This window comes from Anabrus simplex, chromosome 1 (genome assembly GCF_040414725.1).
Source record: "Anabrus simplex isolate iqAnaSimp1 chromosome 1, ASM4041472v1, whole genome shotgun sequence".
NCBI lineage: Eukaryota > Metazoa > Arthropoda > Insecta > Orthoptera > Tettigoniidae > Anabrus > Anabrus simplex.
In genome coordinates, this window is record NC_090265.1 from 1,440,065,264 (window position 1) to 1,440,092,526 (window position 27,263).

The window sequence follows — 27,263 nt, forward strand, 5'->3', positions numbered from 1 at the left end:
TATCCTTACTCCCAGTAGCATATAAGATTCTATCATTATCCATCCTAGAATGACTAGAACAGCAATTTGAGCGCTTCCTTGGAGAATACCAAGGAAGTTTTTGGAAAAGCCAGTCAGCAGCGGAACAGATTCATTATCTTAAAATGATAAGATTTCATATGTTGAGGGGCCGAACATATGTATACTTCAGAAAGGCGTACGACTCCATTGACCACAATGTGTTGCTTCAAATAATTGAGAAATGGGAGTAGACGAAAAACTGCTAGCGGTAATAGAAGCAACCCTCACTAATACCATCTCGAAAGTAAAATTCCAAGGATGCTACTCTGCATCCTTTGAAATTAAAACGAGTGTTGGCAGGGAGGTGGACTATCACCACCCTTGTTCAGTTGCGTACTGGAGAAAGTAATACGGGAGTGGTGTCAGATCCTACAAGGTAGAAACTTGTTCAGACCTTTACAGATTGGGACGAAGAAGAATGGAGTCAGAATTGACTGCTTAGCTTTTGTGGATAATATAGCAATAATGACAGAAAATTTTGAAATTGCAACAGAAAAAATTGATGTGCTGAAAGAGGTAACAGAACAAACAGGCTTGCAGATATCCTTTAAAAGGACTGAAGTAATGTCAAACATCAAAGACAACACGAACCAGCTGAACACCAAATATGGAACAGTAAACCACGGGTATAAGTTTAAATACCTTGGTGAGTGGATCCAATCAAATGGACTAGATACAGAGGCCCTAGCGGCTAGAGCAAGGAAAATGGAAGTAGGTTTCCAAACCACCTGGCACTTACACAGTCAAACCTGCCCTAACGGACACCCTTATTCAGCAGACACCTCCCTATACGGACAATTTCCCTCTGAACCGATTTTATTTTACATAAGAAAAGTCAGCTCGAACTCCGGAGAGCGGACATCGCCATTTGTCCCATCGACTGGCCTTAAGTGGACACTTTACATGTTGCAGGACAATTTATTACGCCGGACCGCATTTCATCCTTTCTTTTAAAACTATTCTTCAGGCATAAGGAAATCCCTTTTGAATGTTTGTATATTTCAAGTGCAAGGGGAGAGAAGGTACATCGGAATGCAGTTCTACCTAGTGGTGTATAGGCCTATTCCCGAGAATTCCAATTGCCCAGAAATGCTGCCAGAGACTGTTGACTCACAAGTTACCTGGGGATTTTCTTCCCTTCTTGCATTATTCTATTCATAACTCGGTTTGTCAATGGTAAGGTCGAGCTCAGCTAGTCAACTTGAGAAGGAAAAGACAGTACTGGCGTTAATTAGTGAGACAGAAATAACGCAGCATTTCAGTTGTCTGTTAAACATGAGTAACAAGGGATGCTCGTGTTTAGATCTCGAGGCAAGAAGAAATGTGATTATAGAAAGTTACTAGGGACTTTTCAGTGAGAAAGCTTGCCGAAAAATTCAACTGCGGGAAAACTCAAACACTATTGTGAAGAATAGAACTGAAAGTTTGAAGGAGTGGGAGGAAAATAGGAATTGAGGAGTGGAAAGAAAGCGGGAGTCAGTTTTTTTCAGAAGTGAACGTTGTGGTATATGATTGATTCAAGTGTGCTCGAGTGAAGAAACTGTGTGAGAGTCAACCAATATTACAAGAAAAAGCTTGAGAAATCGCAAATAATCTGAAGGTTGAGAATTTTGTAGCTAGCAATGGTTGGTTAGATTGTTTTAGGAAACGTCATAACGTTAGTTTCAAAACAGTCTGTGGAGAAGGTGGTGATGTGTCTGCAACTGAAGTAGGGGATTAGAAAGATAGGTTACCAAACATTTTGAACAGTTACGAACTGAAAGACGTTTTGAATGTTCATGAAACTGGTCTGTTCTTTAGGGCAATCCCGAGGAAGTCACTAACTTTGCCGAATGCAAGTTGCAAGGATGGAAAAATGTTGAAAGAAAGAATCACCATCATGTTTTGTTGTAATGCACTCGGTGAAAAGAAAAATCCTCTAATAATACGTAAATCCTTGAGGCCCAGGTGCTTTAAAAACATGGACTTAAATTATCTTGGTGTCGAATGGCATGCGAATAAAAAGGCATGGATGACTTCAGCAATGTTCCAGAATTGGCTCCTAGCTTTGGACTGCAAGGCGAAGGCCAGTAACTGTAACACATCATCTTATTGCTAGATAATGCTATGTGTCATCCAGAAATACGGCTTTCAAATGTAAAACTCTTGTTCCTTCCACCCAATACCACTTCTCATCTTCAGCCATTTAATCAAGGAATCATTCAAGCATTCAAATCAGACTATCGTAAGAGGGTTTTACGGTCATTAGTGGCACACATGGATGAAGCAAACTCAGCTTTTGATTTGATAAAGAAGATCAATGTTGGCCAATGCAGTTTTGTGGACAAAGGCAGCCTGGAATGCAGTCGGCGAAACCACAATCAGCAAATGCTTTCCAAAAGGCGGCATCGCTAATTCTACTGTTGAAGAACAAGCAGAGGTAGAAGTTCGAAATGAATATGATGAACTTCAGACTTTAGCAACAACAGCTGGATTGACGTATGATATTGAAGCCGAAGAAGAGAATATTCCTTGCTGTAACGATCTCGAGGGCGACTGGCAGTCCCGACTCCAGGACGCACTTTACAGTAAGCTTTCTGTGCTATCAGGTTATACAGTAATTGTGTGTTGCACATATCATAAAAGTCCATGTTTGTTTGCACTCAACTCTTTTTTTTTTTTTTTTTTTGTGATAGACAGCTTTTAATTCTTTTAAGCTAAATTTTCAACTTCAATTTAATTCACTGCACTTTGTAAATATTTCTAGCTATCCATAGCAGCCTTCATTAATCGTACAAAAGGACCATTTTGAATAAAACTTCTTATCGTTTTACAGAGCCCAAAACAGGAATGAAAAGTGACGATGGTGAGGCGGAAGAAGAACAAGAAGTTCCGTCAGTGGAGCAGGGACTAAATATGCTTAAACAGATAAAGAATTTGTATGCCACACTGGACCGCGAGTATGGCGAGAACACTATGGAACCATTTAACAGACTTTATTCCATTTTCGAGAATATCGCAGTTAAGAAAACATGTGCTAAATTTACACAGATGAAGCTTCATGATTATTCACGAAGCTGTAATGTTTGTAAATGATGTAAAATCACTTATAATAACTCTCTATGAAATACTAACACAGAAATGACTTAGAATAATGAAAATAAAGATATGTATGCTTATATTTAAGGTGGATGTTCTTTGCCATTAAAATGTTTGATTATTTTTGCAAACTTGTTTTAGTGGACACCTCTCGTAACAGACATTATTCCTCGGAACCGACGGTGTCCGCAGAAGGGAGGTTGGACTGTATAACAAACGGTGCTTTTCTATAAATACCAAAATTCACCATTATAACACTGTCGTCAAACCTGTATCTCTCTGTGCGTCAGAATGCTTTATCCTCTCTCGTAAATATACACTCACTAAGTTAGAGCAAAAAGAGAGAAAGATTGTCCACAACGTTCTTGGCCCAAATTACAAAAATGGTATGTACATACGAAAATCCAGACAGGAAATCTATTCTGAGATAGAGATCACACAGACAATATGCAAACAGAGGGCTCACTTCTACGGTCACTTACGATGGATGGACAACTCTCGATGGACAAAAAGCATTTTTAATAATTTTGACTCAAAACCAAAAGCGACAGTTCCCTGGTATGTTAACGTCAAGAAAACCGTGAAGAAATGGCTATAACCAGGTGATGCGCACAAACTCAACTTTTTCAAAAAAAGCCTTGTGACTTTTTGGGCTTTTCAGAATCTGAAGTGGACACTGTTGCAAAGTGGTCAGATGAACGCTGTACTCGAGACAGCGAGCTAATGAAAACCTACTGGATCAGTTGAAAACTGAGTAAACACCAGAAGGTATAATGAAACTTATCATGGTCTCTAGTTGGCCGATTAGCGAATAATAAATCACTAATCAAAATATTTCAAATATTTTAAATTTTTAAAAAAAGTTACGTACTGTAAATCAGAGTATGTGACACAATGGTATTGTTGTAGCTAGTTTCCTGTTGTCCTCATGCCCTGAAAATGAAACAATAAATGTTACTAAATAAAGTTAATATAGAATCTGTGAGTTGAAGCATGTGAAATGAAGTTCCTATAAACTACCCTTCAAGAAACATGCAAGGAACATGTAAGGAACCATGACATCATAATTGAACTGGGAGTGGACTCGATAGAAGAGAAGCTAAGGACTTCAAGACTAACGTGGTGTGGACATGTAAAGCGAATGCCTGGCACAAGAACACCACATGCATGCCTAGAAAGAATGGTTGAAGGAAGAAGGCCAGTGGGAAGACTTCTTTAGAGTATCAGACACACTTTGAATCTCAATGTAGACAGTCACCTGATCCCAACTTAACTAGGGCAAATTTAAAAATAAAAATAAAAAATAAAATAAAACTTCAAATTCACAATAAGGAAATTGCCTGAAAATCGTGGAGAGGACGAGCTACCGAACACCTGTACAGCTGTGATTAATTATTAGCATATCGATGATACTGAACTGCTAGATGAAGATGAAAAATCACCTAGGCCTGTAGTATTACAATCACTACCTGTCATTACGCTACATGTTGGTGATTTGAATGTCATAACTCTCATTGATTCAGGAGCTCAAGCGTCTCTAATTTCAGATAGATTGATAGAGTCTTTGAAGGAATCAGATTGACATTCTACTTCTGCCAGTGGCGCAGATTAAAGTCAAGGGAATTGTCCCAGATAAAAACATCAAGTGGAAATCACAGGCTTTTCTGGAATTTCCAATCAATGAAGGATTATTTGAACACATCTTCTTGGTAGTATCTCATCTTAACTTCATCTTAGATCGGATTTTATGATTAAGCATAAGGGAACTATTGATTATGATGGCAATCTTGTGCGGTTAAACAACACTAATTCTGTAGAGCTATAACTGGTGGATAGAGGAGACTTGGAAGCTCAAGAGTTAGGAACCCACATCAAAGAAGCCGGTGGTGACTAATAAACCCGCTGAATGCGAGGGAATGCCAGCCGAAGCTATGAGTACAGAGGGTGATCCTGAAGAGGACGGAATAGAATCCATAGTTGATGAGAATTCCATAGTTGGTCCAGTGTATTTTTTTTCCTTAGCCAGTGTAGCTGAAGACCCAGAATTCAGTCTATGATTGGAGATGGCTAAACAAAAGGTTTGATGACAAACCAGGAGAGATATAAGGTTGCGAATATCATTTAAATGTCACGGACCATTCCCCTTTTAAGAAGAAACCCTATCCAATTCCAGAGAAATTCCAAAACGAAACCAGGAGTCACCCTGCATCACACAGTATATAAATACTCTGGCGATTGTGCGGAAGCCAAACAGCAGTATCAGGATATGTTTGGATGCTCGCGCTCTCAACGATAGACTTGTACTGGAATGTGACCATTTTCCTCTGTTAAAGGACCTAATTAGAAGATTACATTCGATAAACTTTTTTGGATGTCTAGCTGGAATTTAGCTTATGAAATTGCCCGCATGGATGGTACTATTGAAGGAATATACAATGCTTCTAACCTTAAGAAGTATGTTGAACAGGAAGAATAAATGCCTAGTAAAGAAAATCCTCCGAATTTTCTTATCTAGAGCGGGAGGAACATGTACCAGGAATACCTACGGCCTGGCACATTATATTTTTAATTCGTAATTTATTTGCGAAATGAAAGCTCTAGCATTTGGAGTCATTGTGTGAAGTGAACATTCGAGACTCAGCTGCTAGCTATGGGAGTGAGAGAGAGAGCGCTGCGTCACAGGCGGAGAACCGGCCGTATGGTGTAATCCCCACGTGTCGCTAGTTCACCCGTCCAGAAGTTAGTGGAACAATTTTGATATCTACTAAGCGCCGTTAGCTACGAAATAATGAAGTACACCATCGTGAAGCCCATATTTTAAAAGTAAAGTAGCCAAAATTTGAAGAAAATCCACCATCCACCTACTGGTTTCCGAGGTATTAAGGTGGAAAAGAAACACATTTTTTCGCTTGACCAGCCCTGCTTCCAGTATATAAGAGCCTTGTCTTGAGGAGTAAAAGCAGTTGCAATCCACAACTCGACCCTGTCAGATGGTACTGTCACCGTGTCACATTACGCGAAGTTGTTCATCGAAGTTGCAAGATTTCTGCCGTGCTAAAAATCCGGCGTGTACTAAGACGATATTTATAAATTTTCTGCTGTGTTGAGGACTTTTAAAAATCCAGCGTGTCTTAAGATGAACTCTGTTATTCTCAACAACTTATAAAATTAATACAGTGTTACGGACTTTGAAAATCCTGCTTATCGAGTGGAACTCTGTCATTTTTAGTAACTTGTAAAATTTCGGCAGTTTTACGGACTTAGAAAAATACTGCATGTGCTGATTCGAACTCTATTATTATCGGTGATATCTCCGAACTTGATAAAATTTCTGCGTGTGTTTAACATTGAACTGTGACTTCTCATAACTTAAGAGTATTTTGAGAATTAGGAACCCAGTAATTATCGAAGCCGAGAGGGGACAATTTTCTCAAATATGACTTGTGTTTGAACAGTGATAGTATATAACTGAGTAAACCTTAAGGACATTTTATGACATTTTCATTAACACCAGTGAAGCTAAATAACACTGAAAATTCCCTTAAGATTTGTGTTTGTGGTGGCTAGAGACAGTTAAATGCATCATGCATGTGTAGACATGGACTGAACTTACACTCGGATAGCTTTGAACTTCGAGTTTCGTTTCGAACCCGATACAATGTGTTCTGAATGCCAAAAGAACATTGTTTTCTAGTGTAAATAGCCTAAATCATATTAACTGTGTTTTCAAAAACTCATATTACTTAAGAAGTGTGACTATTCAAAAACTGTGGAAACTTTGAACTGTGACGTGTGTTTCAAAATCGCAAATGCTTCAGACTGTGCTTTAATTCATTTAAAAGCCATAGTTATTTCTAATAGTGAGCATTACTTTGAAGTTATATAACGGACTGTGTTTCAAAGAGCACATAACAGACTGTGATTCAAAGTTCACGTAATAGACTGTGATTCTAAGTGCAATTATAAATGTTACTTATCATTGACTTTCGAATATTCAATTAACCAGACAGTGCTATTTGCTAACACTCACGATCAATTGTCAATTGAACTTTCTCGTGTGTCCACACCATTATACGACACCAGAAATCTTGACCGAGTGTTAATCCTTATATCAACTCAACACCTGACTCAACGTGGGACATAGTACGTGGTACGACGTTGGAGATGGTACGTGGTTCGACGTGATGCTGACAGCATCGATGGAGTTCCAGTTGCTGTTCGTGGAACCGCATTCACCAGTTCCAGCCTACTAAAAACTCTCAGGTGATATGAGTGCATTTACGTAGCATTTGAAACTGGGAAAAGCAAGTGATTACTTTAAAAACTATTTGTTGCACTAGAACAGTTACTGACTTACTGAAGAGGCACTTTTATAATTTTCAAATCTTTCTTTTAAAATGCTACGTTACAAGCGCCAACTGATTTTCCAGTGAAAATTAGTTTAATAATTTAAACAGGCCTTAGGTGCTTCAAAATAATTTAATTTCCAATTATTCAAATATTACTGTGAAGTGTAAAACTTAGAAAAAGACTTTAGGCATTGATTTATGATTTAGGTTTCATATGAGAGTGATTAATTAAGTGTTTATTCCAGAACATTCTAAAGACTTATGAAACCACATTTAATTTATGAATTTCATGAAGAAATAAGTTTATTTTTCAACTTAATTTATAGCAAAGAATTTTCTAAATTCCAATTTTGGTTGACTATACATGAAAGAATATATTTCAAAGTCAATTCTCAGTTTTAAATGCAAGATAATAAGAAGGTTATTAGTGCGCTTAGGCATTTGAATAAATTTTCATTTAGAAAAGTAACATCTATTATTTCACTCTGGTAACTCCTTTCTCTGTACCGGCTCCTAAGAATCGATCACTACCTGAGACCCCTCTAATGCTCCTTATCCCAACAAATTTTCCTGGTACAGTATGTGACTTTTTGGCATTTACTGTAAGTTTGACTACCTTCCTCTACTTTTTCCAAAACGCGTACTGTTGCATACTTGAAAGTTCTTCGTGTTTTGTTCCAACAACTGATGAAAATATTAACATCTTTGCTTGACGGAGAAGAATGTTTTGTGAGGTGTCTCTTCAATTTCTAGGGAACCACAGCAGCATTAATGAGTTTTTCACCTCAAACTATACACTCAGGTATTGTTAATGATACACCACCCACAAAAAACATAAGATAAATAATTATCACTGTACTGCTGGTGTACTAATTTTCTTTATTTTGTGGGTGGGGGGCTGAATTATTTCACTACTTGTACTTGGAACACACTAATTTAAAAGTAATTTGTCCATCTTGAAAAGAAAGGCTGACCAACAATCATAATTTTCAGATTACTTCAGAGCACAGCTGTGATGAAACTGAAATAGTTGAAGGACGCGGGACCTACACTCTTCAAAGGGAAGTCTAACAATTGGTTGGTAAATCCGTATGGGAAGAAAGTAAAAGTTGTGGTAGCACTAACGAACAGGCACAAGTACCAGAGCAGTCTAATGAAGTAACAAAGGACGGATGCAATTTTACTAATTGCAGCAATTTGGAGAAAAGCACGTACACAAAACACATGGCAAAGATAGCAAAGAAGCCGCATAGTGCAGGCGTGGAGGTGAAAAATAAAACTACTGTTTAACAACTGTGATCAAATAATTTACATTTAATTTCTTAGAATACATAAACATTTGCAGCATATAATAAAGAATAAACGACATAATTTTATTTTATCAGTGCTGCAACAGAGATTGAAATACAGTACAACCCCGTTAACTGAACTCGGGGGGGGGAGTTGTTTCGGTTAAGCCATGAACGTTCTACAGCCTAAACCATTTATTGCAACATCACTTTTAACGACATATTGGATACAACGGTGAAATCTAACGGCCCTGTCTAAATCCTGTATATACACTGTATTTAAAAAATAGCTCTGTACAGCATCGCTTCTTACGACGTATCATTTAAAACTGCATATTTTTATTTTTTATCACATTTTTGGAGAAATTTATAGACTATAACATCCACTGCTCATTTTTGTTTGTTACTCGTTTGGGGATTGCTGACAGCAGTGTAAAGATCATTTTCAAAACTCTTATTTTCAGTAGATTGTAGATTTCAAATCAGTCTGTCTGTTAAATAGTGAAGGCAAGCATTGCTGTGAAGATGTCATAAAAGAAAGGGAAAGTGTCTAATATTGAAGAAAAGTTGCACATAATATCGCAGTTATAAAATAGGGAAATAAACGTCTGCATCGCAAAGAAATTGGGTGTATCACACAACACACTGCACAAGGTTTGGCAGGAGATAGACTATCGGCTTGATGTATGTCGTGTTACGCGAGGTGTTCACATAGAACACTTTTGATATGACTGAAAAAACTTTGAGTTTACCGTTCTTAGCATGTCTCACATTACGATATGTTTATTAGATTTCACAGAATATGAAATCGGTTCCATCATTTTGAATTGGCCTGTACAACTATCACCTATAAATACCATTAATTGGCAGTCCCTTTGGAGTTGTTATAACTGGTTTTGACTGTGTTATTATTTTTTATCTAATTACAGTATGTAATTCTGAAATATTTTGAAGGCCAAAATGTATTCATTACTCTCTTTGTAGGATACATTTATGTTCTGTATTAAAGTTAAAATTACATTTTTAGGATTACAATACATCACTATATACTCATTCGAAAAAATCTGTAATTTTGCATACCACGCACGAATGGCTTTTCCAGTAGTTGGGTCTCTTCCATACCTGGTACGGAAATGTCGAACACTAATCACAGATTTGTTTACATGGTAATCAAGCACAAAGAACGACTTCTGTTCTCCAGTCGCAGCCATTTTATTTACTCGCTTCCTCGCTCATTTCAACGTTTCCGCAGAAGGCACCAAACAGTTGCCTGTGGAAGTTCAAGTTGCCTCACTGCCCGGTAAGTGGACTTCTGCGGACTCCGCACAAAGCTGGCGTGAACACGATCCACTGTCTCTTCCCCGGTCGACAACCAGACTTTTCGCTTACATAATTGTAATTTTGTATGTTTCTTGCGTCCCTCCCAACGTTTTCGAGCAGCTATGACCCGCCATCTTTTCTTTAGGAGGACATCAGCCGACGTTGCCCTACTGCATTCTTCAACAAATCTTAGGTCAATCTAAAATGATACACATCCTTCTATAGTTTCTGTGTTGCTTTAAATGGAAAAAGTATTAATGTACAGTATACAGTACAATAGGCTACCTCTGGTACAACTGTCACTTAATTTTCACATTTTAAAAAGCAAGGCATGAAATACTGTAGTAGAATGTTAAAAGGCATAATAAATTCTTCACTTAGGCTTACCACTAGTGCTCTAAAACCATCGTCAGCTACCACTTGACTGGGGAATCAACTAAAGGTTGGGCGTTCACCTCTCTGCTAGCCGTTGTCCAGTGTGTTCTCACCCTCTCAATTATTCCAGTACACTACAGATTTGCAGTTTTGGAGCTTTACTGTAAAAGCGTATGAAACAAAGACACTGTGATGACATTTTTAAAATTTGACAGTTGATGCCACATGAAAAAGTTCACGTCACACCTTTCACCTTGTGATTGTGCACTGATTGTGAAACACTGATAGTATTGATTCTTATCTTAATTATGCTTTATTTTGATGCACGCTTTCATACATTGCCCTACCATTTAATTTTTCTATGACCAAGCACCTTTGAACCTTTCAGCATTCCTTCTCCTCATCACTTTACTGACATCAATTATAATAAATAAATTGACAGTATATCAAGTAAATAATATTTCATTATTCTTGGGACTAGTTTCAGCCACTTAGTAGCCATCTTCAGCCAAAATAAAAATTAAACAGATCATGTGATAACTAAAACATATGTATATAAAATAAAGACAATGTTGCTGGAATAATTATAACATTAAAATACATATAACAACAAAAATTATGGTCTTGTCAATTTATTTCTTACAGCTTAATTGCTCTTCTTTACAGAACAAAAAGGAAATATATAACTTATAATTACTAACATCAGTTAGGTTCATGGCTGGTTCATGGCTACGTACAGATGAATTTCTTCAGTTGAATAGTCTGTTCATTGCTCCTGATAATCCTTGTAATGGTAAATTGTGTTATGAATTGTTAGGTACTAAATATTTGAGTATTTGATTTTAAAGTAATATTTCAAAAATTCATATCTTGGTGATCTTAATTTTTTTAGAAAGAGTGGTAGTGGAGGTCGTGGTTCAGACGAGGAAGAAGGAGAAGTACGACCTGAGGTAGAAGGAGAACTACACCCTCTGGTGACTGTCACTCACATCAGACCAGATGAAATTCCAGATGTACCTCCCAATCGGTTTTTGTATCGAAAGGATGATTCAGCTTCTGGAGGGAAAAAATCGAAAGATGAAAAACAAGAACGTAGACGGCGCAGTAGAATTCGAGGAGTCACAAAAAGTGGACGTCTTATTAAAGGCAGAGGTGTGTTTGTAAGTATCTCACCTTTTCTCTCTTGCTGAATAAGATCAGTTCAATATTTCTCAGATTTTTGTTTTTATTAGATCATATATATATACATATATATAGATACACATATCCAAATGTGTCTGTTCATAATGTTCTAATTCTGTTCTGCAAATTGTTATCTTGATTGCGAGACAACGGATGTGTTAGTATTTGGAGTGTGCATAATTATACCTTCCTTCCTTCCTTCCTTCCTTCCTTCCTTCCTTCCTTCCTTCCTTCCTTCCTTCCTTCCTCTTTTATTGAATATTACCCATAATTCAAATAATTTTTAAAACAAAGCTGCCGCTGTGGATCGGCAGTAACGTGTCGTCCTCTGGATCCCAAGATAGCGGGTTCAAATTTGGCAGAGGTCTTTTTGAAGGGCGAAAAAAGTCCATTTAGATGCTCCATGTTGTATGATGTTGGCATGTAAAAGATATCTGGTGTCGCACTTACGTTTACTGGACAAAAGTAATTAAAACTCGGCCATAGATGCCCAAGAGAGATTCCATTTACTCTGCCATGTAGTATGCCTAGAGTAAAACCGAACATCAAAATTGACAAGCAGGCAGCCAGATGATGTCAAATTAAAATGCCTAAACATGCTAGCTGAAGCCATACGACAATGACTGCTGCTGCTGCTACTTTTAAAACAGTAGATTGTAAAATAATCCTCATCCTTGGTACATAAAAAATGGAAATGGCCCCAGTTGTGGGATTGGGAAGTCAATCCTATGTAAAGTGAATTATTACGGAAATACAGTAGACGTATTGTATAACACATGCTTAATTGAATGCATTCAATTCGTCACAACATGAACGTTTATGAACCTGCAGGAGGAGGTCACTGGGTACTAAATTCTCCACGTGTAACTTGCCATTGGTACTTCTTACACACTTTGTGATATTTAATTGTTCCGTGTATAAATGTGTACACAATCAGTTTAATGTAATATGATAGTGATTATTATTCTTCAATAATGGGTTAGTAACAATATTTACATTGTTATATATGATTACAGGTTTTGTAGGTTATCTGTATGATATAGGCAGAAGCAAAGTGTTGGACACAAAGCCTTTTCACAGTTAGAACAACAGTATAAATTTTCTTTCCTCTCCCCTTTGGGTGAGCGCACAATACGTCTTTGTAGATGTATTTTCCTTGAAGCTGTGCTGGGAATATCTTCCAGGAAGCAGTGACGGACTTGACGAAGTGGTCTTGGTGATTTGGAAGGTCAGCCTGTTGTAGGCTGCACCACTCCTCCAGATGATATCATCTCACTGACTGTCAATTAGAAATTGAGTCTCTGAAGTCTCCCATCTTGTTTCTTGTAGAGGACATAGCCATTTAGGCAACTCATGTCAATCAAATATGAACATCTTTTGGTAATTCTTCTTGAGATGTTCCCAAGTATGTCTTTCTGTAGCTATGAAGTTGACTGTCAATCGAATTCTCAGATCCGATATTTTTATTATAGTTTCTTAATAATTCCCTTTCTCAAGTTTATCTTCTCCATTGAATCAAGAGTAACTTCACCCTTATCTTTCCAGTTTGTGATATCTGTTTCTTTTGAAAGGGTGAAATTATTTCTCCCTTCTATAATACTTTTGCCTTCTTCGCAAAGTCTTGAAACTCCGCTTGCTTATTCCTTGTGATTCCATTATCATCAGTTCTCCTGTCACAAAGCTAGTATAACAGTTATCAAGGTACAAACAGTATTCCTTGCCTAGTAGCTCATCGCTAAGTTCAAGAACTATTCTTCCAGTTGTACTCCCTCCTGGATGATTCTGACCATATATATCTTTAACAGCATACACAGTAAATTCCTAAACATATCCAGAATTACACTCACAATTTGTATAATTTAATGCCACATCTGCTGCATTTTGAGTGCGTGAACTGTACCTAACCTAGTCATCCCCTTACAACGAAGAAGAGATTCATCTACACAAACGTTATGTTCAGGAGTACAGATAAAGAAAAACTTGTTTTGGAGATGGTCGAGGATTGGCTATATTTTGCAGTTTCCTATTGTGGATCTGAAGAGTAAAATTGGAATTACCTATAAAGTGAAGGAGTTTCAATAGCAGGTGGAATTGCTTTTCATACATAATTATGGAGAAATGAGTAGCTATACTATCACATTTTGTGAAGTACCGTCTTACTAATAAACGGTGTATAACTTTTATACAAGGTTTATACACCATTTCTGTGAAATTCATTACTAATAAACCGTGTATAAGCCTCCTATGTATACATCTGTTATAGTTATTCATCGAATTGCTTATACAGACCAGGACCCTTGTATAAGCGTTGTATAACAGTGAGTAGCGGAAAAAGAAACGAGTGAGCAGTTTATTTTCATGGTATTTATTGTCTACAGTAATATAATCGTGGTGAAATATTTGACTTCTCCATTTAACATTGAACACACATTGAAAGAATGGACGATAGCGTTGATGATCTTCACGATATTTTAAACATAGAATACGTACACCATTCAGAGGTTATGGAGGCTAGACATCTTCGTAAAGTAAAACACTTTAAAGAGACGGAATGACAATGAATAACTATAAAAGAAATGATGGTTGGGCATATTTTTTGTGTAATAATGTGTTACTGCTTAATAGACTTTTGATACTGCGAGTTTATTATACATTATCTGCCCCTACAAAGATCTTTCTCAAATTTGAGTACCTATAAAATGGGACATATTCCTCAAGATAAAAAATGGCATAACTTGAAAACCATACGTAATATGATTTCCATACTTTGTAGTTGAATACGCAGAAATATGATGTATAAATGCATAATAGAAACTTTTTTGATCAAACCTTTCGTTTAGCAAAACAGGTTTTCCTGTCTCCTGAAAAGTAAGGATTTTGGAATGTGTACCCTTTTCAACTCGCCAATTCAATTACAATTGCTTATGTTTTCCGTACTATCCCAGTTAGGAGCTATTGATCTTTTCTTAAGCCTTTCCATTTCTTTGTTTTTGGCATTCATTACACAAGCAAGCTGAAGAAATGTTGATATCAGTATAAGCCAATTTCCAGCTGTCTCACTTAGTGTTGCCACTGCCTTTTCGATATGCCGTGCTACTATGCGACTTTCCAGAAAGTTTTGCTCGTAGATAACCAGCAGAAGCGATCATAAAGGTGGTGAACGTGCGAAATACGTCAGTGAACTGCAGGAAGAGATTCCGACGCCTTGGAGCGATTGTATACGTGCTGTATAGTAATACATTGCGTATACCTTGTTTATTAGTAAGAAAAATGTAAAACGCTTGTACAGGGTTTATTCACTGTATAACGAAGCAAGAGTTAAACAATTGTATAAGGACTTTTTATTAGTAAGAAGGGTAGAGTGCAGGTCCCTGTGGTTAGTACACTTATGTGATGAACACCATAGGTTTGCGTTGCCTGTAAATATCACCGCAATGTGAGAAACACCATAGATCTGTATTACATGTGCGAATTTCATTACCTATGAGTAGTACCATAATGTGTGGAATACCATGAGTCTACACTACTTTTAATTAGCACCGCGCAACATGATAAATACCATGGTTCTACTTTCCTAGCGATAAATACCATTAATGGGGGGGGGGGGGAGCAGATGACTTGGATTTTGGACCCCCTTTAGACAACAAGCATCATTGATTCAGTATTGTGCTATAGAAGCAGTTCCTTGGTCAGTGATACTATTGTTTTATGTCAGTTTCTGTGAATGTGAGACATTGCAGTTCAGATCCACTGATTGTTTTAAATTCATATCCAGCCATTCATTCTTCATCCTCACGTTTTGAATTCTGGTCAGTGGAGTATTTTGTACTTTAAATTTGTCATCACATTTTGTGCCATTAGGGGCCGATGACCTAGATGTTGGGCCCCTTTAAACAACAATCATCATCATCATCATAAAAAATCAACTGCAAAAGTCCTGTGTGTCTTAAGATGTGTCCTATCATTCTATCTCTTCTTCTCATCAGATTTAGCCAAATCAATCTCCTCTCACCAATTTGATACAGTATCTCTTCATTCGTGATTCGATCTATCCATCTCAAATTCAGCATTCTTCTGTAACACCACATTTCAAAAGCCTCTATTCTCTTTCTTTCTGAGATAGTTATCGTCCATGTTTCACTTCCATACAATGCTACGCTCCAGACGAAAGTCTTCAAAAACATCTTTCTAATCCCTATATCAATGCTCAAAGTGAGCAAATTTCTTTTCTTAAGAAAGGTCTTCTTTGATTGTGCTAGTCTGCATTTAATGTCCTCCTCATTTCTTCCAACGTTGGTTATTTTACTACCCAAGTAACTATATTTATCTACTTTCTTAGACTTCATTTCCTAATCTAATATCACTTGCATCATCTGACTTGCTACGACTGCACTCTATTACTTTTGTTTTGGATTTATTCATTTTCATCTTGTACTCCTTACCCGAGACTGGGTCCATACCAAAAAATATAATTTCATTTTAAAACATCATCTAGGAGAATTGAGTCACTCTGTCTCTTGAAGTACTTTATTTTACTAATATGTTCTGCCTCCATAACCTCTAAATGTTCAATGCCTTCTATGTTACAAATATCATGGAGATCAACATTATTTTCCCTTCTTTCAATATGTACTTGATGGATAAGCTGGAAATTTTAACATGATTATATTACTGCAGATAGTAAATAACACTAAAATAAACTGATCACTTGTCGCTTCTTTTTCGCCACTCGCTGCTATACAGCACTTACACAGGAGGCTTATTCATGGTTTATTAGTAACAAATTGCACGTAAACGCTGTATAAACCTTGTGTAAAAGTTATGCACCGTTTATTAGTAAAACTGTCATTGTTTATGATCAGTGCTTTGAATGTGTCATAAAAATGCATAAAATCCTGAAGTCACATGTGATTTGATGACCGCACGTTTATCAGTACATGCTTTGTCATTCCTTGTTGTGGACCTGCTTCGACACTGTTTATCCCTCTGTGATGATCTGTGGTTTTCACAGGGAAGATTCTGCATCCCTCGTCTTGTATAGCCGGTCTGCCGCCATCCATGTTCTCGCAATTTCACTAGCATGCATACTAACATCGCAGATATGCTGTTACGGCCCACATTGTCTTCGTTGGACATTTACAAACATTCCTCTACTCCAGCTAGGCAGCACAGGCTTAAATCACCAGCCGGTCTTGTACACCAATTCACATGTGTACGTACTGGTATATTACGTAGCATGGCATTCTCTGTTAATCAAATTACATCCGTAACTAGAGGACCATAAAAGTTGGTGCTGTACAACGATGAACAGTTACACAAAACATAACCAAATTGATTATGATAGATCAGTAACAACACTAAAATAAAGAAACAAATGTTTCTAACAGTATCTCTCTCTCTCTCTCTCTCTCTCTCTCTCTCTCTCTCTCTCTCTCCCTCCCTCCCCCCCTCCCTCCACCCCCAACCCCCCCAAGATATAGTGCAGCATCACGTTACTAGTGACGAGGCATGTCCTGATGCGTGTTGTCATCTGGCATAACACAGTTCTCTAAGGCAGGTTGCGTTCATAGCCAAGTTGTCATTGGTCAAGATGGCAGTATAATCACTTCACATCAACTTATTAACTTATTCTTAAGATATTATTTACGCCCTTCTGGAATATACTTTTACTTGCTTCTATACCAAGCTCTTGTCTCCTATTAATAGTGTTCAAGAGTGTTGGGAGGCGAATTAGAAAATATCATTCAAGTATTGTGTGCTGAGTGTGGGGATGTGGAGAAGGACTTTGACTCTAGTGGAGCAGGAAGGAACACGGCGAGAGAAGAGTGAGACAGGATATTCTGAGCTGTAGTGGCCATTTAAAATTCATGGAGGAAACTCAGGTTAGCTCCCTGTCACCTGATGTACAGTGGTGACACATTTATTGCCCTTAATACCTGCTGTGTATACTGATTTCTATGTTTAGGATTTCTGTTCCTTATAACTGCAAAACAAAGGTGGACACTGTACTCTGTAACTGGTTGAAAAATAAATTAAATTGTGTATGGCTTTTAGTGCCGGGAGATCCCAGGACGGGTTTGGCTCGCCAGGTGCAGGTCTTTTGATTTGACATCCGTAGGCGACCTGCGCGTCATGATGAGGATGAAATGATGATGAGGACAACACATACACCCAGCCCCCATGTCAGGGGTCAGGGAAATTAACCAATGATGGTTAAAATTCCCGACCCTGCCAGGAATCGAACCCAGGACCCCTGTGACCAAAGGCCAGCACGCTAACCATTTAGCCATGGAGCCAGACTCTCTAACTGGTTAATATAGAAGGAGAAGCTGTTGTCCAAATCAGAGAGCAGTAGTTCAAAAGAGGTTGAACATAGTGAGGAAGAAGTGGCAAAGAGCAGTGGGGATCAGAAGTTTCTGTGAAACTGTAGAGAATGTTTAGTAATTTCATAGCCTTGGTTGTATATGTTTGTATGTGGTTCTCGAATTGTAATTTGGTGTTAATAAACTTAACCATGATAGGTTAATATTATGTTTGGTCCGTATTGACTGGTCTGAATGTATAATGTAACTATTTATAATAGTTTATTTAAATCCGCCTTGATCAATACACTCATTAAATGAAAGAAACATTATTAATTAAATCATACATGTTTCGGGAAATCTCAACCATTCCCTTCATCAGTGGTTAGATCAAAGAATAACACAATATGACACAATCTTTTGTTTCACAATTTGAAGGAGTATTGTGTCCCAATACATCATATCAAAGAGTAAAGAGAACTTATGAAATATTATAAAAATGATCAATACATACAATTTTGGTTGAACTGAATGAGAACACTATACAAATTTAGGATCTTCAAGTTTTTCTTCTTTTCTTCTTCTTTTTGTTCCTTAAATGATAATATGCTAGCCTAAACAGTGGGTTATCTTCTGTACCTTTCTCATTTAAACTTGATTCAGAATTACATTTTTGTGTAAGGTAAATTTCTAAATTTTCCAAAACATTCATCAGTTTTCCCTTTTTGGTCGAATGTAATAATTTCATGTCATTGGAAATGTCTGTAAATTTATGATTCATTTCAACCATATGTTCTCCCATTGCCGAATATCTTTTATGTTTGACCGCATTAACGTGTTCTTTGTACCTTATAGCCAAACTTCTTCCGGACTGTCCTATGTATCGTTGTTTACATGTTTGGCATGTTAATTTGTAAATTCCTGATTTATTAAATATACATTTATTCTCTATTTTATCTGAATTGAAAATTATCTTATTAGTATTATTATCCATTTTGTATGTGACATTGTTCTTTTTCCTGAAAATTTTAGCCAGTTGATAAGAGTGCTTATTTCGAAAAGTTAGAACTACGAATTTCTTTTTCTCTTTTTGCTCTTTAATTAAAGTTGTTTTAGGTTCATTTTTCACTTTATTTATCATTCTATTAATAAATCTGTTGGAATATCCGTTGCTACGAGCGATTTGATGGATTATATTTATCTCTCTATTATGATTCTTCTTAGACATAGGTATGTTCATAGCTCTATTAATTAAACTGTAAAATGTTGCCTTTTTATGTTGACCTGGATGATTGGAGTCATTTCTGATAATAGTATCTGTTTGAGTAGCTTTTCTGAAAATTTGAAAATCAAAATGACCAGAATTTCTAGCAACTGTCAAATCTAAATAAATTAAAGTCCTATCATTTTCAGATTCCATCGTCAAATGCACTTGTCTATCCAAAGTATTTAAATACTGTAATATACCGTCAGGTTTAACCTTTCGTTCATCGATAATAACAAATATATCATCGACGTATCTCAACCATGTAATCAAATCAAAATCTCTTTATTTGCAAATGAGGTGTCTACCTCGGTGGCAAATGGTACACTAAAATACGTTATTGTCAAGCACTAAATATTAAATTAACAAGAGAAGAAAATTTTCCTATAATACAATATTATACAATTTACGCTAACAATGTTTTCTATTAAACCCACAGGTCATCCTTAATAAATTTATATTGTTTACAAAATTCTACTTATAATATCTCCTGTACTACTTACAAATATAGTCAACTGATATACAGTATGTGGAATTACTTCAAATGATACTATACAACTAGCATAAGATTAATATTTACATTGCATTTATTTATGTATTTACTTTTTTTTTTACCCATTCTGGATCCTAAGTAGCATAACGACCTGCTGCGTCTTAACCGGAGCCCCTTTTGCCACCATTTTTCAGAGTTCCTGAAGGGCCTTCACAGCTACCGTAGCGGTCCCAGGGCCCTCGAAGTCCCCACTGTACTTCACCCCTACAGACAGTCCCCTACTTTGGCTGTCCAAACTCCTTAGACCAGGGGATGGAATTAATTTATTCACACACATTTTTTTTTATTTACAATAACCTGCACTGGTCGAATGCCCTCTAACACTTCATTTATTTTCCCTGTTGCTGTTTATTCTCTTCTTGAATATCTGTACAGATTTTGGAAAAGGATCAAACACTACCCCTGGTAAACTGTTCCACTCCTTCACACCCTTCCCAATGAATGAAAATTTACCCCAATCGCTTCTGCTAAAATTCCTTCTAATTTTATATTTGTGGTCAGTCCTGCCGATATAATTATTTTCCAACCGAAGCCTCTCACGGATATCTCCCCATGCTTCTTCTCTTGTATAGGCTCTATATAATCCTATAAGTCTAGTTTTCTCCCTTCTCTTACTTAAAGTTTCCCACCCAAGTTCCTTTAACATTTCTGATACACTACTCTTTCTCCTGAAATCCCCTGTTACAAATCTTGCTGCTTTCCTCTGCACACTATCTATTTCTTTTATTAGATATTCTTGGTGAGGATCCCAAACACTGTTTGCATATTCCAATAATGGACGAACCATACTCAAGTAACTTTCTTCATTTAATTCTTTGTTGCATCCTTTAAGTAGCCTCATTATGACATGTAACGATCTGTATGCTTTCCCAACAATGTCATCAATATGACCCTTCCAGTGCAAGTTACTTTCAAATCTCACACCTAAGTATTTGCACTTGCCATCTTTTGGGATAACTACCTCATCCAAAGTATATTCAAATTCAGTTTTAAAGCTCCTGTTTGTAAAAGTTGTAACAGTTGATTTGCCTCCATTAACCTTCATATTATTTTCTTCAACCCATTGTTGGATACTTTCAAGGTCCCTTTGTAATTCTGAACAATCCTCAATGTTGTTTATTTCCCTATAAACAATTATGTCATCTGCATACAATCTTATTTTTGATGTTATATTGTTCCCTAAATCATTTGCGTATATTAAGAAAAGTAACGGACCGATTATACTACCCTGTGCAATTCCCTTCCAAACTTTCTCTTCCTGAGATACATTATTTCCTACTTTGACTTTCTGAACCCTTGAATTTAGAAATGTTTTTATCCAATGTGCAACCCTTACGTCCAATCCTATTCCCTCCAATTTCTTTAATAATATTCCATGTTCCACTCTATCAAAGGCTTTGGAAAGATCTATGGCTATGCAATCTAACTGACCTCCTGAATCCAATTGATCTGATATGTCCTGCTGAAATCCCACCAGTTGTGCCTCACAAGAAAATTTCTTTCTAAATCCATACTGGCTCCTCATGAACCAGTTTTTATCATCACATATCCCTCTGATGTACTTCGATATTAAACTCTCCAGTATTTTACAAACTATACTGGTCAGGCTGATTGGTCTGTAGTTCTCTGGTTTCCTTTTATCACCCTTTCCTTTATAAATTGGTATTATTATAGATTCCTTCCATTCCTTTGGTATTACACTATTATTTATGACATAGTCAAAGAGAAATTTTAAATAAGGCACTATGTACCACCCCATTGTCTTTAATACCTCCCCAGTAATTTGGTCACTTCCTGCTGCTTTTCCTTGCTGAAGCAGTTGGATTTTTCTGAAAATATCTTCATTTGTGAATGAGAAGCTTCTTGTTTCCCTCTGTCTCTCTCCCTCTCTATCTTCTGTTTCAGTTTCCAACTCTTGACAATCATCTACTGAATCTCTAAATTCCCTACTGAATAGGTTTGCTTTCTCAGTATCTGTTAAATAGTGTTCACCCCCTTCTCCCACCATTGTAGGAATTTGGATTCCTTTTCCTTTTTGATTCCTGATATATGAATACAGCTTTTTCCATTTTCCTTTGTGGTCATTACCCTCTTGAAGTATGCCATTCATATAATTCTCTTTTGCTTCCTTTTTCACTCTATTCAGTTCCCTCATTAGCTGTTTTCTAGTTTCTCTACTCTCCCTACCCTCTTTGATTTTCCTGTTCACTATTCATTTTCTTTTTAAATTTCTTATTTCCCTTGTATAATAAACAGGGTCTGAGGTCATTTTACCCTTCTTAACAGGTACAAATCTCTTCTCTCCTTCCCAAATGATTCCTTTAAATTTAGCCCAAAGTGTATCCACGTTACTCCCTTCACTTATCCAACAACTGAATTGTGATTTAAGGTAAGTCCCAAATTCATCAACTTTAGTTTTTCTGTACAATTTCTTGTCTTGTGTAACCCTCTTATTAAGCCTTTTTGGTACGAGTCCTACATCCATTATTACAGCCTTATGGTTTCCTATTCCTTCAATTACCTCAGTTTTATCAACACTTTCCTATGGTTTAACTAAGAATACATCTAGTAAGTTATTGAGATGAGTCGGTTCTTGTACTACTTGTGTAAATCCTCCCTCCCAAATTAACTTATTTGCCAGTTTCTGTTCATGGGCTTCACTTGCAGCTCCATTCCATTCAACTTCAGGCAAATTTAGATCTCCCCCAATTATTACCATATCATTATTATTGTTTTTATGAGTATCATCTATTATTTTCTCAAAGATTTCCATGTCTCTTTCCTCTCTTCCAGGCCTGTATGTTCCTATAATTCCCACCTCCTTCATAGTATCACAAACTAATTTTATCCCTAATATTTCATCCCTTTCATCGGTAAACCATTCATGTGAACAGTAAGTTTCCTTCACCAGAATAAACACACACACACCCCACCTCCCTTTTTATCTCCTCGGTCTCTACGATAGACTGTGTACCCTTCTAGAAATACTTCTCTATTACCCACCCCTTCTTTCAACCACGATTCCACTCCTATCACCACATCAGTCTCATAAGATTCCATCAATGTACCAAATTTTAATTGTTTATTTACTACACTTTGACAGTTTACCAAGAGCAATCTCAGACCCCCTTCCTCCCTAACACTTGACTGTTGCAATTGGGTAACTTGAAATTCCTTACTATCCTGAGTTTCTTTTTCTAGTTGACTGAGCCAGCTTGAAGTACAACTGGCTCTTTCTACTAGTTTCCCTAGTCAGTATTATAACTCAAGGGAGTTGCCTGTTTTACAGTACATATCTTAAGATTAATAAAATCTAGAACAATATTTGCTATCTTTCGTTTACCTGAATTCTTTAGATGGAGGCCATGTTTTGTATAACAGTATCTCTCAAAACTGCTGCATTCAATAACCTGAGTATTCCGAAAATGTTTACAAATTTTAACAATATCTGTATTGACCTTGTCCACTTCAATGTTCACACAAGAGTCTCTACTCAAATCATGCCTGTGGGTCAGCTTCCCTAGTGTATGTTTAAGTTGTGATCTTACATTCTTGGCGTCGTCATGAGCTACGTCGTTCGTCCCACCGATGATAAGCACTGCATCTATCAATCCATCTATTTTATCCACTATTTTATTATATTCCATGTAATCCATGAATATGTTAGCTAAAATACCTGAAGCCGGCGAACCCATTGCTAGGCCTTTAGACTGTTTGTAAATTTTGTTGTCAAAAACAAAATAGTTATTTTCCAAAGTAAATTCTAGTAATGTTAAAAATTCTTCAATTTCCACCTTGCTTAATTTGCTGTGTTGCATTAAATTCTTTCTTACTATTTTTATAGTATCTACAATAGGAATGTTGGAGTACATATCTTTGATATCCAAACTATGTATCGTGTAGTAGTCTGTTAGCTCAGTGTTTTTAATTCTGTTACAAAAGTCAATAGTATTAATTAGGTGCGTCTGGCTATAAAACTTATAGTGTTCTTTTAAAAATATTTGTACGAATTTGGCCGTCTTATATACTGGCCTATTTCTGAAATTAACTATTAGTCTAATAGGAATTTCTTGTTTATGAATTTTCGGTAGTGCCTTTAAAGTAGGTATTTCTGGGTTCATGTTAATTAAACAGTTAGTATCTTTGGAGTCTAATAAAAAATTTATGTTATTGAGAATTTGTTAAATTTTTTCTGCATAGAAGATGTGGGATCTTTTTTAATCAATTCAAAATGACTCCAATCATCAGCTTAAAAACTATATCTATTCATTAGAATAGGTGTTAAAAGTTTCACTTTGTTACTTTAAAAATGTCTGTCTGTCTTCCGGTTGAAAGGTTTTAAAAATGATTGGCTTTATGACACTGCTCAAATTGTTGTTGAATGTTTTTTCTTTCACTCCTTCCAGGTAAGCTGTTATTTATTATGAGCTTGCTTAAAGTGCCCTAAATTGAGTCTAATGCGGAACTTTGAAGCTGATTGCTGGTCAATTTTGGGAAGGGAGCTTCGTCTTAATTTCTGAAATGAAATGAAATTAAATGAGGAATGAAAACGTGTGTCTTTACATAATAACTTAATGTATAAAATGGTTCTTTACCTCGCTGTTGTTAGACTCCAATTCTACTGTGACCCTGGAGGGGGAACGTTTGCTGCTGCTTTACGTCTAGTATAGTAATGGTGTGTGTGTTCCGTTGTTTGCTCCTCCTTTCGGGAGGCAAGGCTGCGGAGAGGGGAGGAGGCGTGTCGTTTACTGTCACGGCTTCGGCTTTAGAAAGGGTGGGGAGAGGGGATGTACAAAATGGCGGAGGCTCGGTCTTATTTATCCTTTTACTGTCTGTAATATTTATTTTGCCTAAAGTTTCAAGACTTGATAATATCCCTTCAAATATAGGGTTTCTATTGTCAATTGTTTCATTCGGGTTATTGTCCTGATTGCTTTTTTGTTCTAAATAAATATATAGATTTTCTAATGTATTTAGAAGAGCTCCTTCGTTTATTTTATGCAATATAGTTCAATCCTGCTCTATGGTTGTGAACTGATGTCCGGTTGAACTCGTGTGTTGGCCCATCGCGGATTTTTTTTATGTCTTTCAACATTGACATGCTCTAGATATCTTACAGTAAAACTGCGCCCTGTTTGTCCGACATAATTTTTTTCACATTGATGACACTTCAATTTGTAAACTCCTGATTCAGAATGTTTGTTTTTTCCTAGGGAATTAACACTATTGTAATTAAAGAATTTTTGCTTTGTATTATTGCTGGTTGAATACGCGATCTTATAGTTATATTTACTAAACAAATTGGTTACTGTATATAAGTTGGGGTTATTGAACGTGAACTTGGCGTATTTGTCTTTCTTTTTTATTTCGGGTGTTAGATTAGTTTGTGATTTCTGTTTGAATTTACCGATTATTTCGTTTATTATTTTTAGTTCAGAACCGTTGTATTGGGCTTGTTTGCGAATAAAGAGCAGTTCTTTTTCTCGTTCTGTGTGTGTAAGGGGTATATTAAACGCTCTGTATATGTAACTGTAGTAAGCTGACCTTTTTTGCGATTCCGGATGCAATGAGTAGTTCTTTATTGTAATGGGAGTAAAAGTTGGTTTTCTGTGTATCTTGAAGACAAACTCTTCCTTTTTCCGTGTTATATTTATGTCTAAAAAATTTATGAAACATTCTATTTCTTTTTCTACTGTAAACTTTATTCTAGAATCAAGTGTATTCAGTTTATTGAGGATATCATCACTGTTGTTCACTCTTCGGTCTATTACGGCAAAAGTGTCGTCTACAAAGCGTATCCATAAACTGAGATTTTCTATTTGTCCTATTATTTTGGTATGTTTGAGGTAATCAAGATAAATATTGGCTAAAATGCCCGAAGTGGGAGCACCCATTGGGAGGCCTTCCTGTCTATATATCTTCTTATTGAAAGTGAAGTAATTGTGTTTCGTAACGAACTTGAGTATATTAATGAAATCTTCTACTTTTACCTGTTAAGGAACCATATAGAGAACTGTAAAGCGTAACAACTCTAATTATTATGAAACAAACAACACAAACTGCAGCAGCACTAAACTTACAAGTGTTTGCTCTTGCCGCCATCTTGATAGATTACTTCTGATTGTTTAAATGTCGTTCATATTTGTAGAATTAATATCCATAATGGTTATTCTCTCTCCATATACAAAACACATGCACACCACCACTCCGAGACTAGAAAGCAACTGCAGCCCTTACCAAGCTGCATCCTCATATTTAAGTTACATGTCAACTTTGGCTCTGTTGCAGAGATGACTGTTTTATGAACAGATATGGTAAGCACTACTGTGGTGTAGATACAACTTTTCCTTGGAGGGAAATAATAACAACAGTACAAGTAATAAAACCCATGTTAAATAGGTGTTTTTGCAAATGGATGTTATTACTTTATTATTTTTTACCTTCATAAAAATAATAAATGTATATATTTATAACAATGAGAACAAGCGCCTCATGGGGGTGGGGGATATATCCCCATTATCCCTTCCTTATCTACACCAGTGAACCCCTATAGGATGTCCAAACTCTCAAGGGTAAGTGAAAATTATAACATAGGTATATGAAAGTCAGATCAGAATTTTTTTCCAGCCACATTGTAGGTTCAGCTCACTGTGCCTCCTGATGAAGCTGTGAAGTAGAAATGAACTCGTCAGGGGCTGAGAAGAAATGGATGTAGAAGTACTGGGATTGATGAGGAGAGATCCCAATCTATTTGAAGATGACATAATATGAAGATATAGAGTTTGCCCTTGTCCTTTTATGTTTTCTATTTCACCCTTATCCCATGCTGACTTGTCATTGGTTTTACCTCTGTTGATTACCGTAATAGTCGGCAAGTTTTGCTTTTGGCTTGTAATTTTTCCATGACATGTTGCAGTTGAGTATCTTTGGTTGCTATAATAACTGTGTCATCAGCATATCTCTAATACTATCTCAATGTATTATGGCATAAATAACCTTTCCGTGGCTCCCTTACTCTAATAGTCTATGATGGTTACAGAATGTGAATGCTGTGGTTGTTTGCCTCATGTAACAAATTGTGTCCCCTTCTTCAAACCATTGTTCCTTCCTTCATAACAGTAGAAAACCCATTCTGCAATAATGTATAAAATCAAATGTTTATAGTGTACACAATACATAAAAACTATAATTCAATGAAGATATAGAGGTACTGTATATAGGCCCACAGACTACTTGCAGGACATCGGGAATAACATAAACCAATGTGCTATGGTCAGGTCAGGTCAGGTTAAATTTTGACTGAGGGAGAGATATTATCTATTGTGGAACTATCGGCTGAATTTACAGGTTGCCACTGTGAAGGGGGGGAGGGCTAAATTACTACACTGAGAAACAATTTATAATTCATGCAGCCAATTTATCAACTTTTGTTTTGATTTATGCTTTATTGCAGTTCTTGCTGTTTTCATTATATACAGTACGGTAATGATA

The 27,263-nt window shown here is 36.6% G+C and overlaps 1 protein-coding gene across 4 annotated transcripts in view; it reads left to right on the forward strand.

Annotated features, from left to right (window-relative positions):
- The window catches only part of Moca-cyp (nuclear cyclophilin protein Moca-cyp), a 414,025-nt gene that overhangs the window by 305,338 nt on the left and 81,424 nt on the right, over positions 1–27,263 (forward strand). For all 4 annotated transcript variants that reach the window (XM_067137906.2, XM_067137907.2, XM_067137908.2 and 1 more), the window contains one exon: positions 11,364–11,631. In XM_067137906.2, coding sequence (XP_066994007.2) covers positions 11,364–11,631 — 268 coding nt within the window. The remainder of the gene's footprint in view (positions 1–11,363; positions 11,632–27,263) is intronic.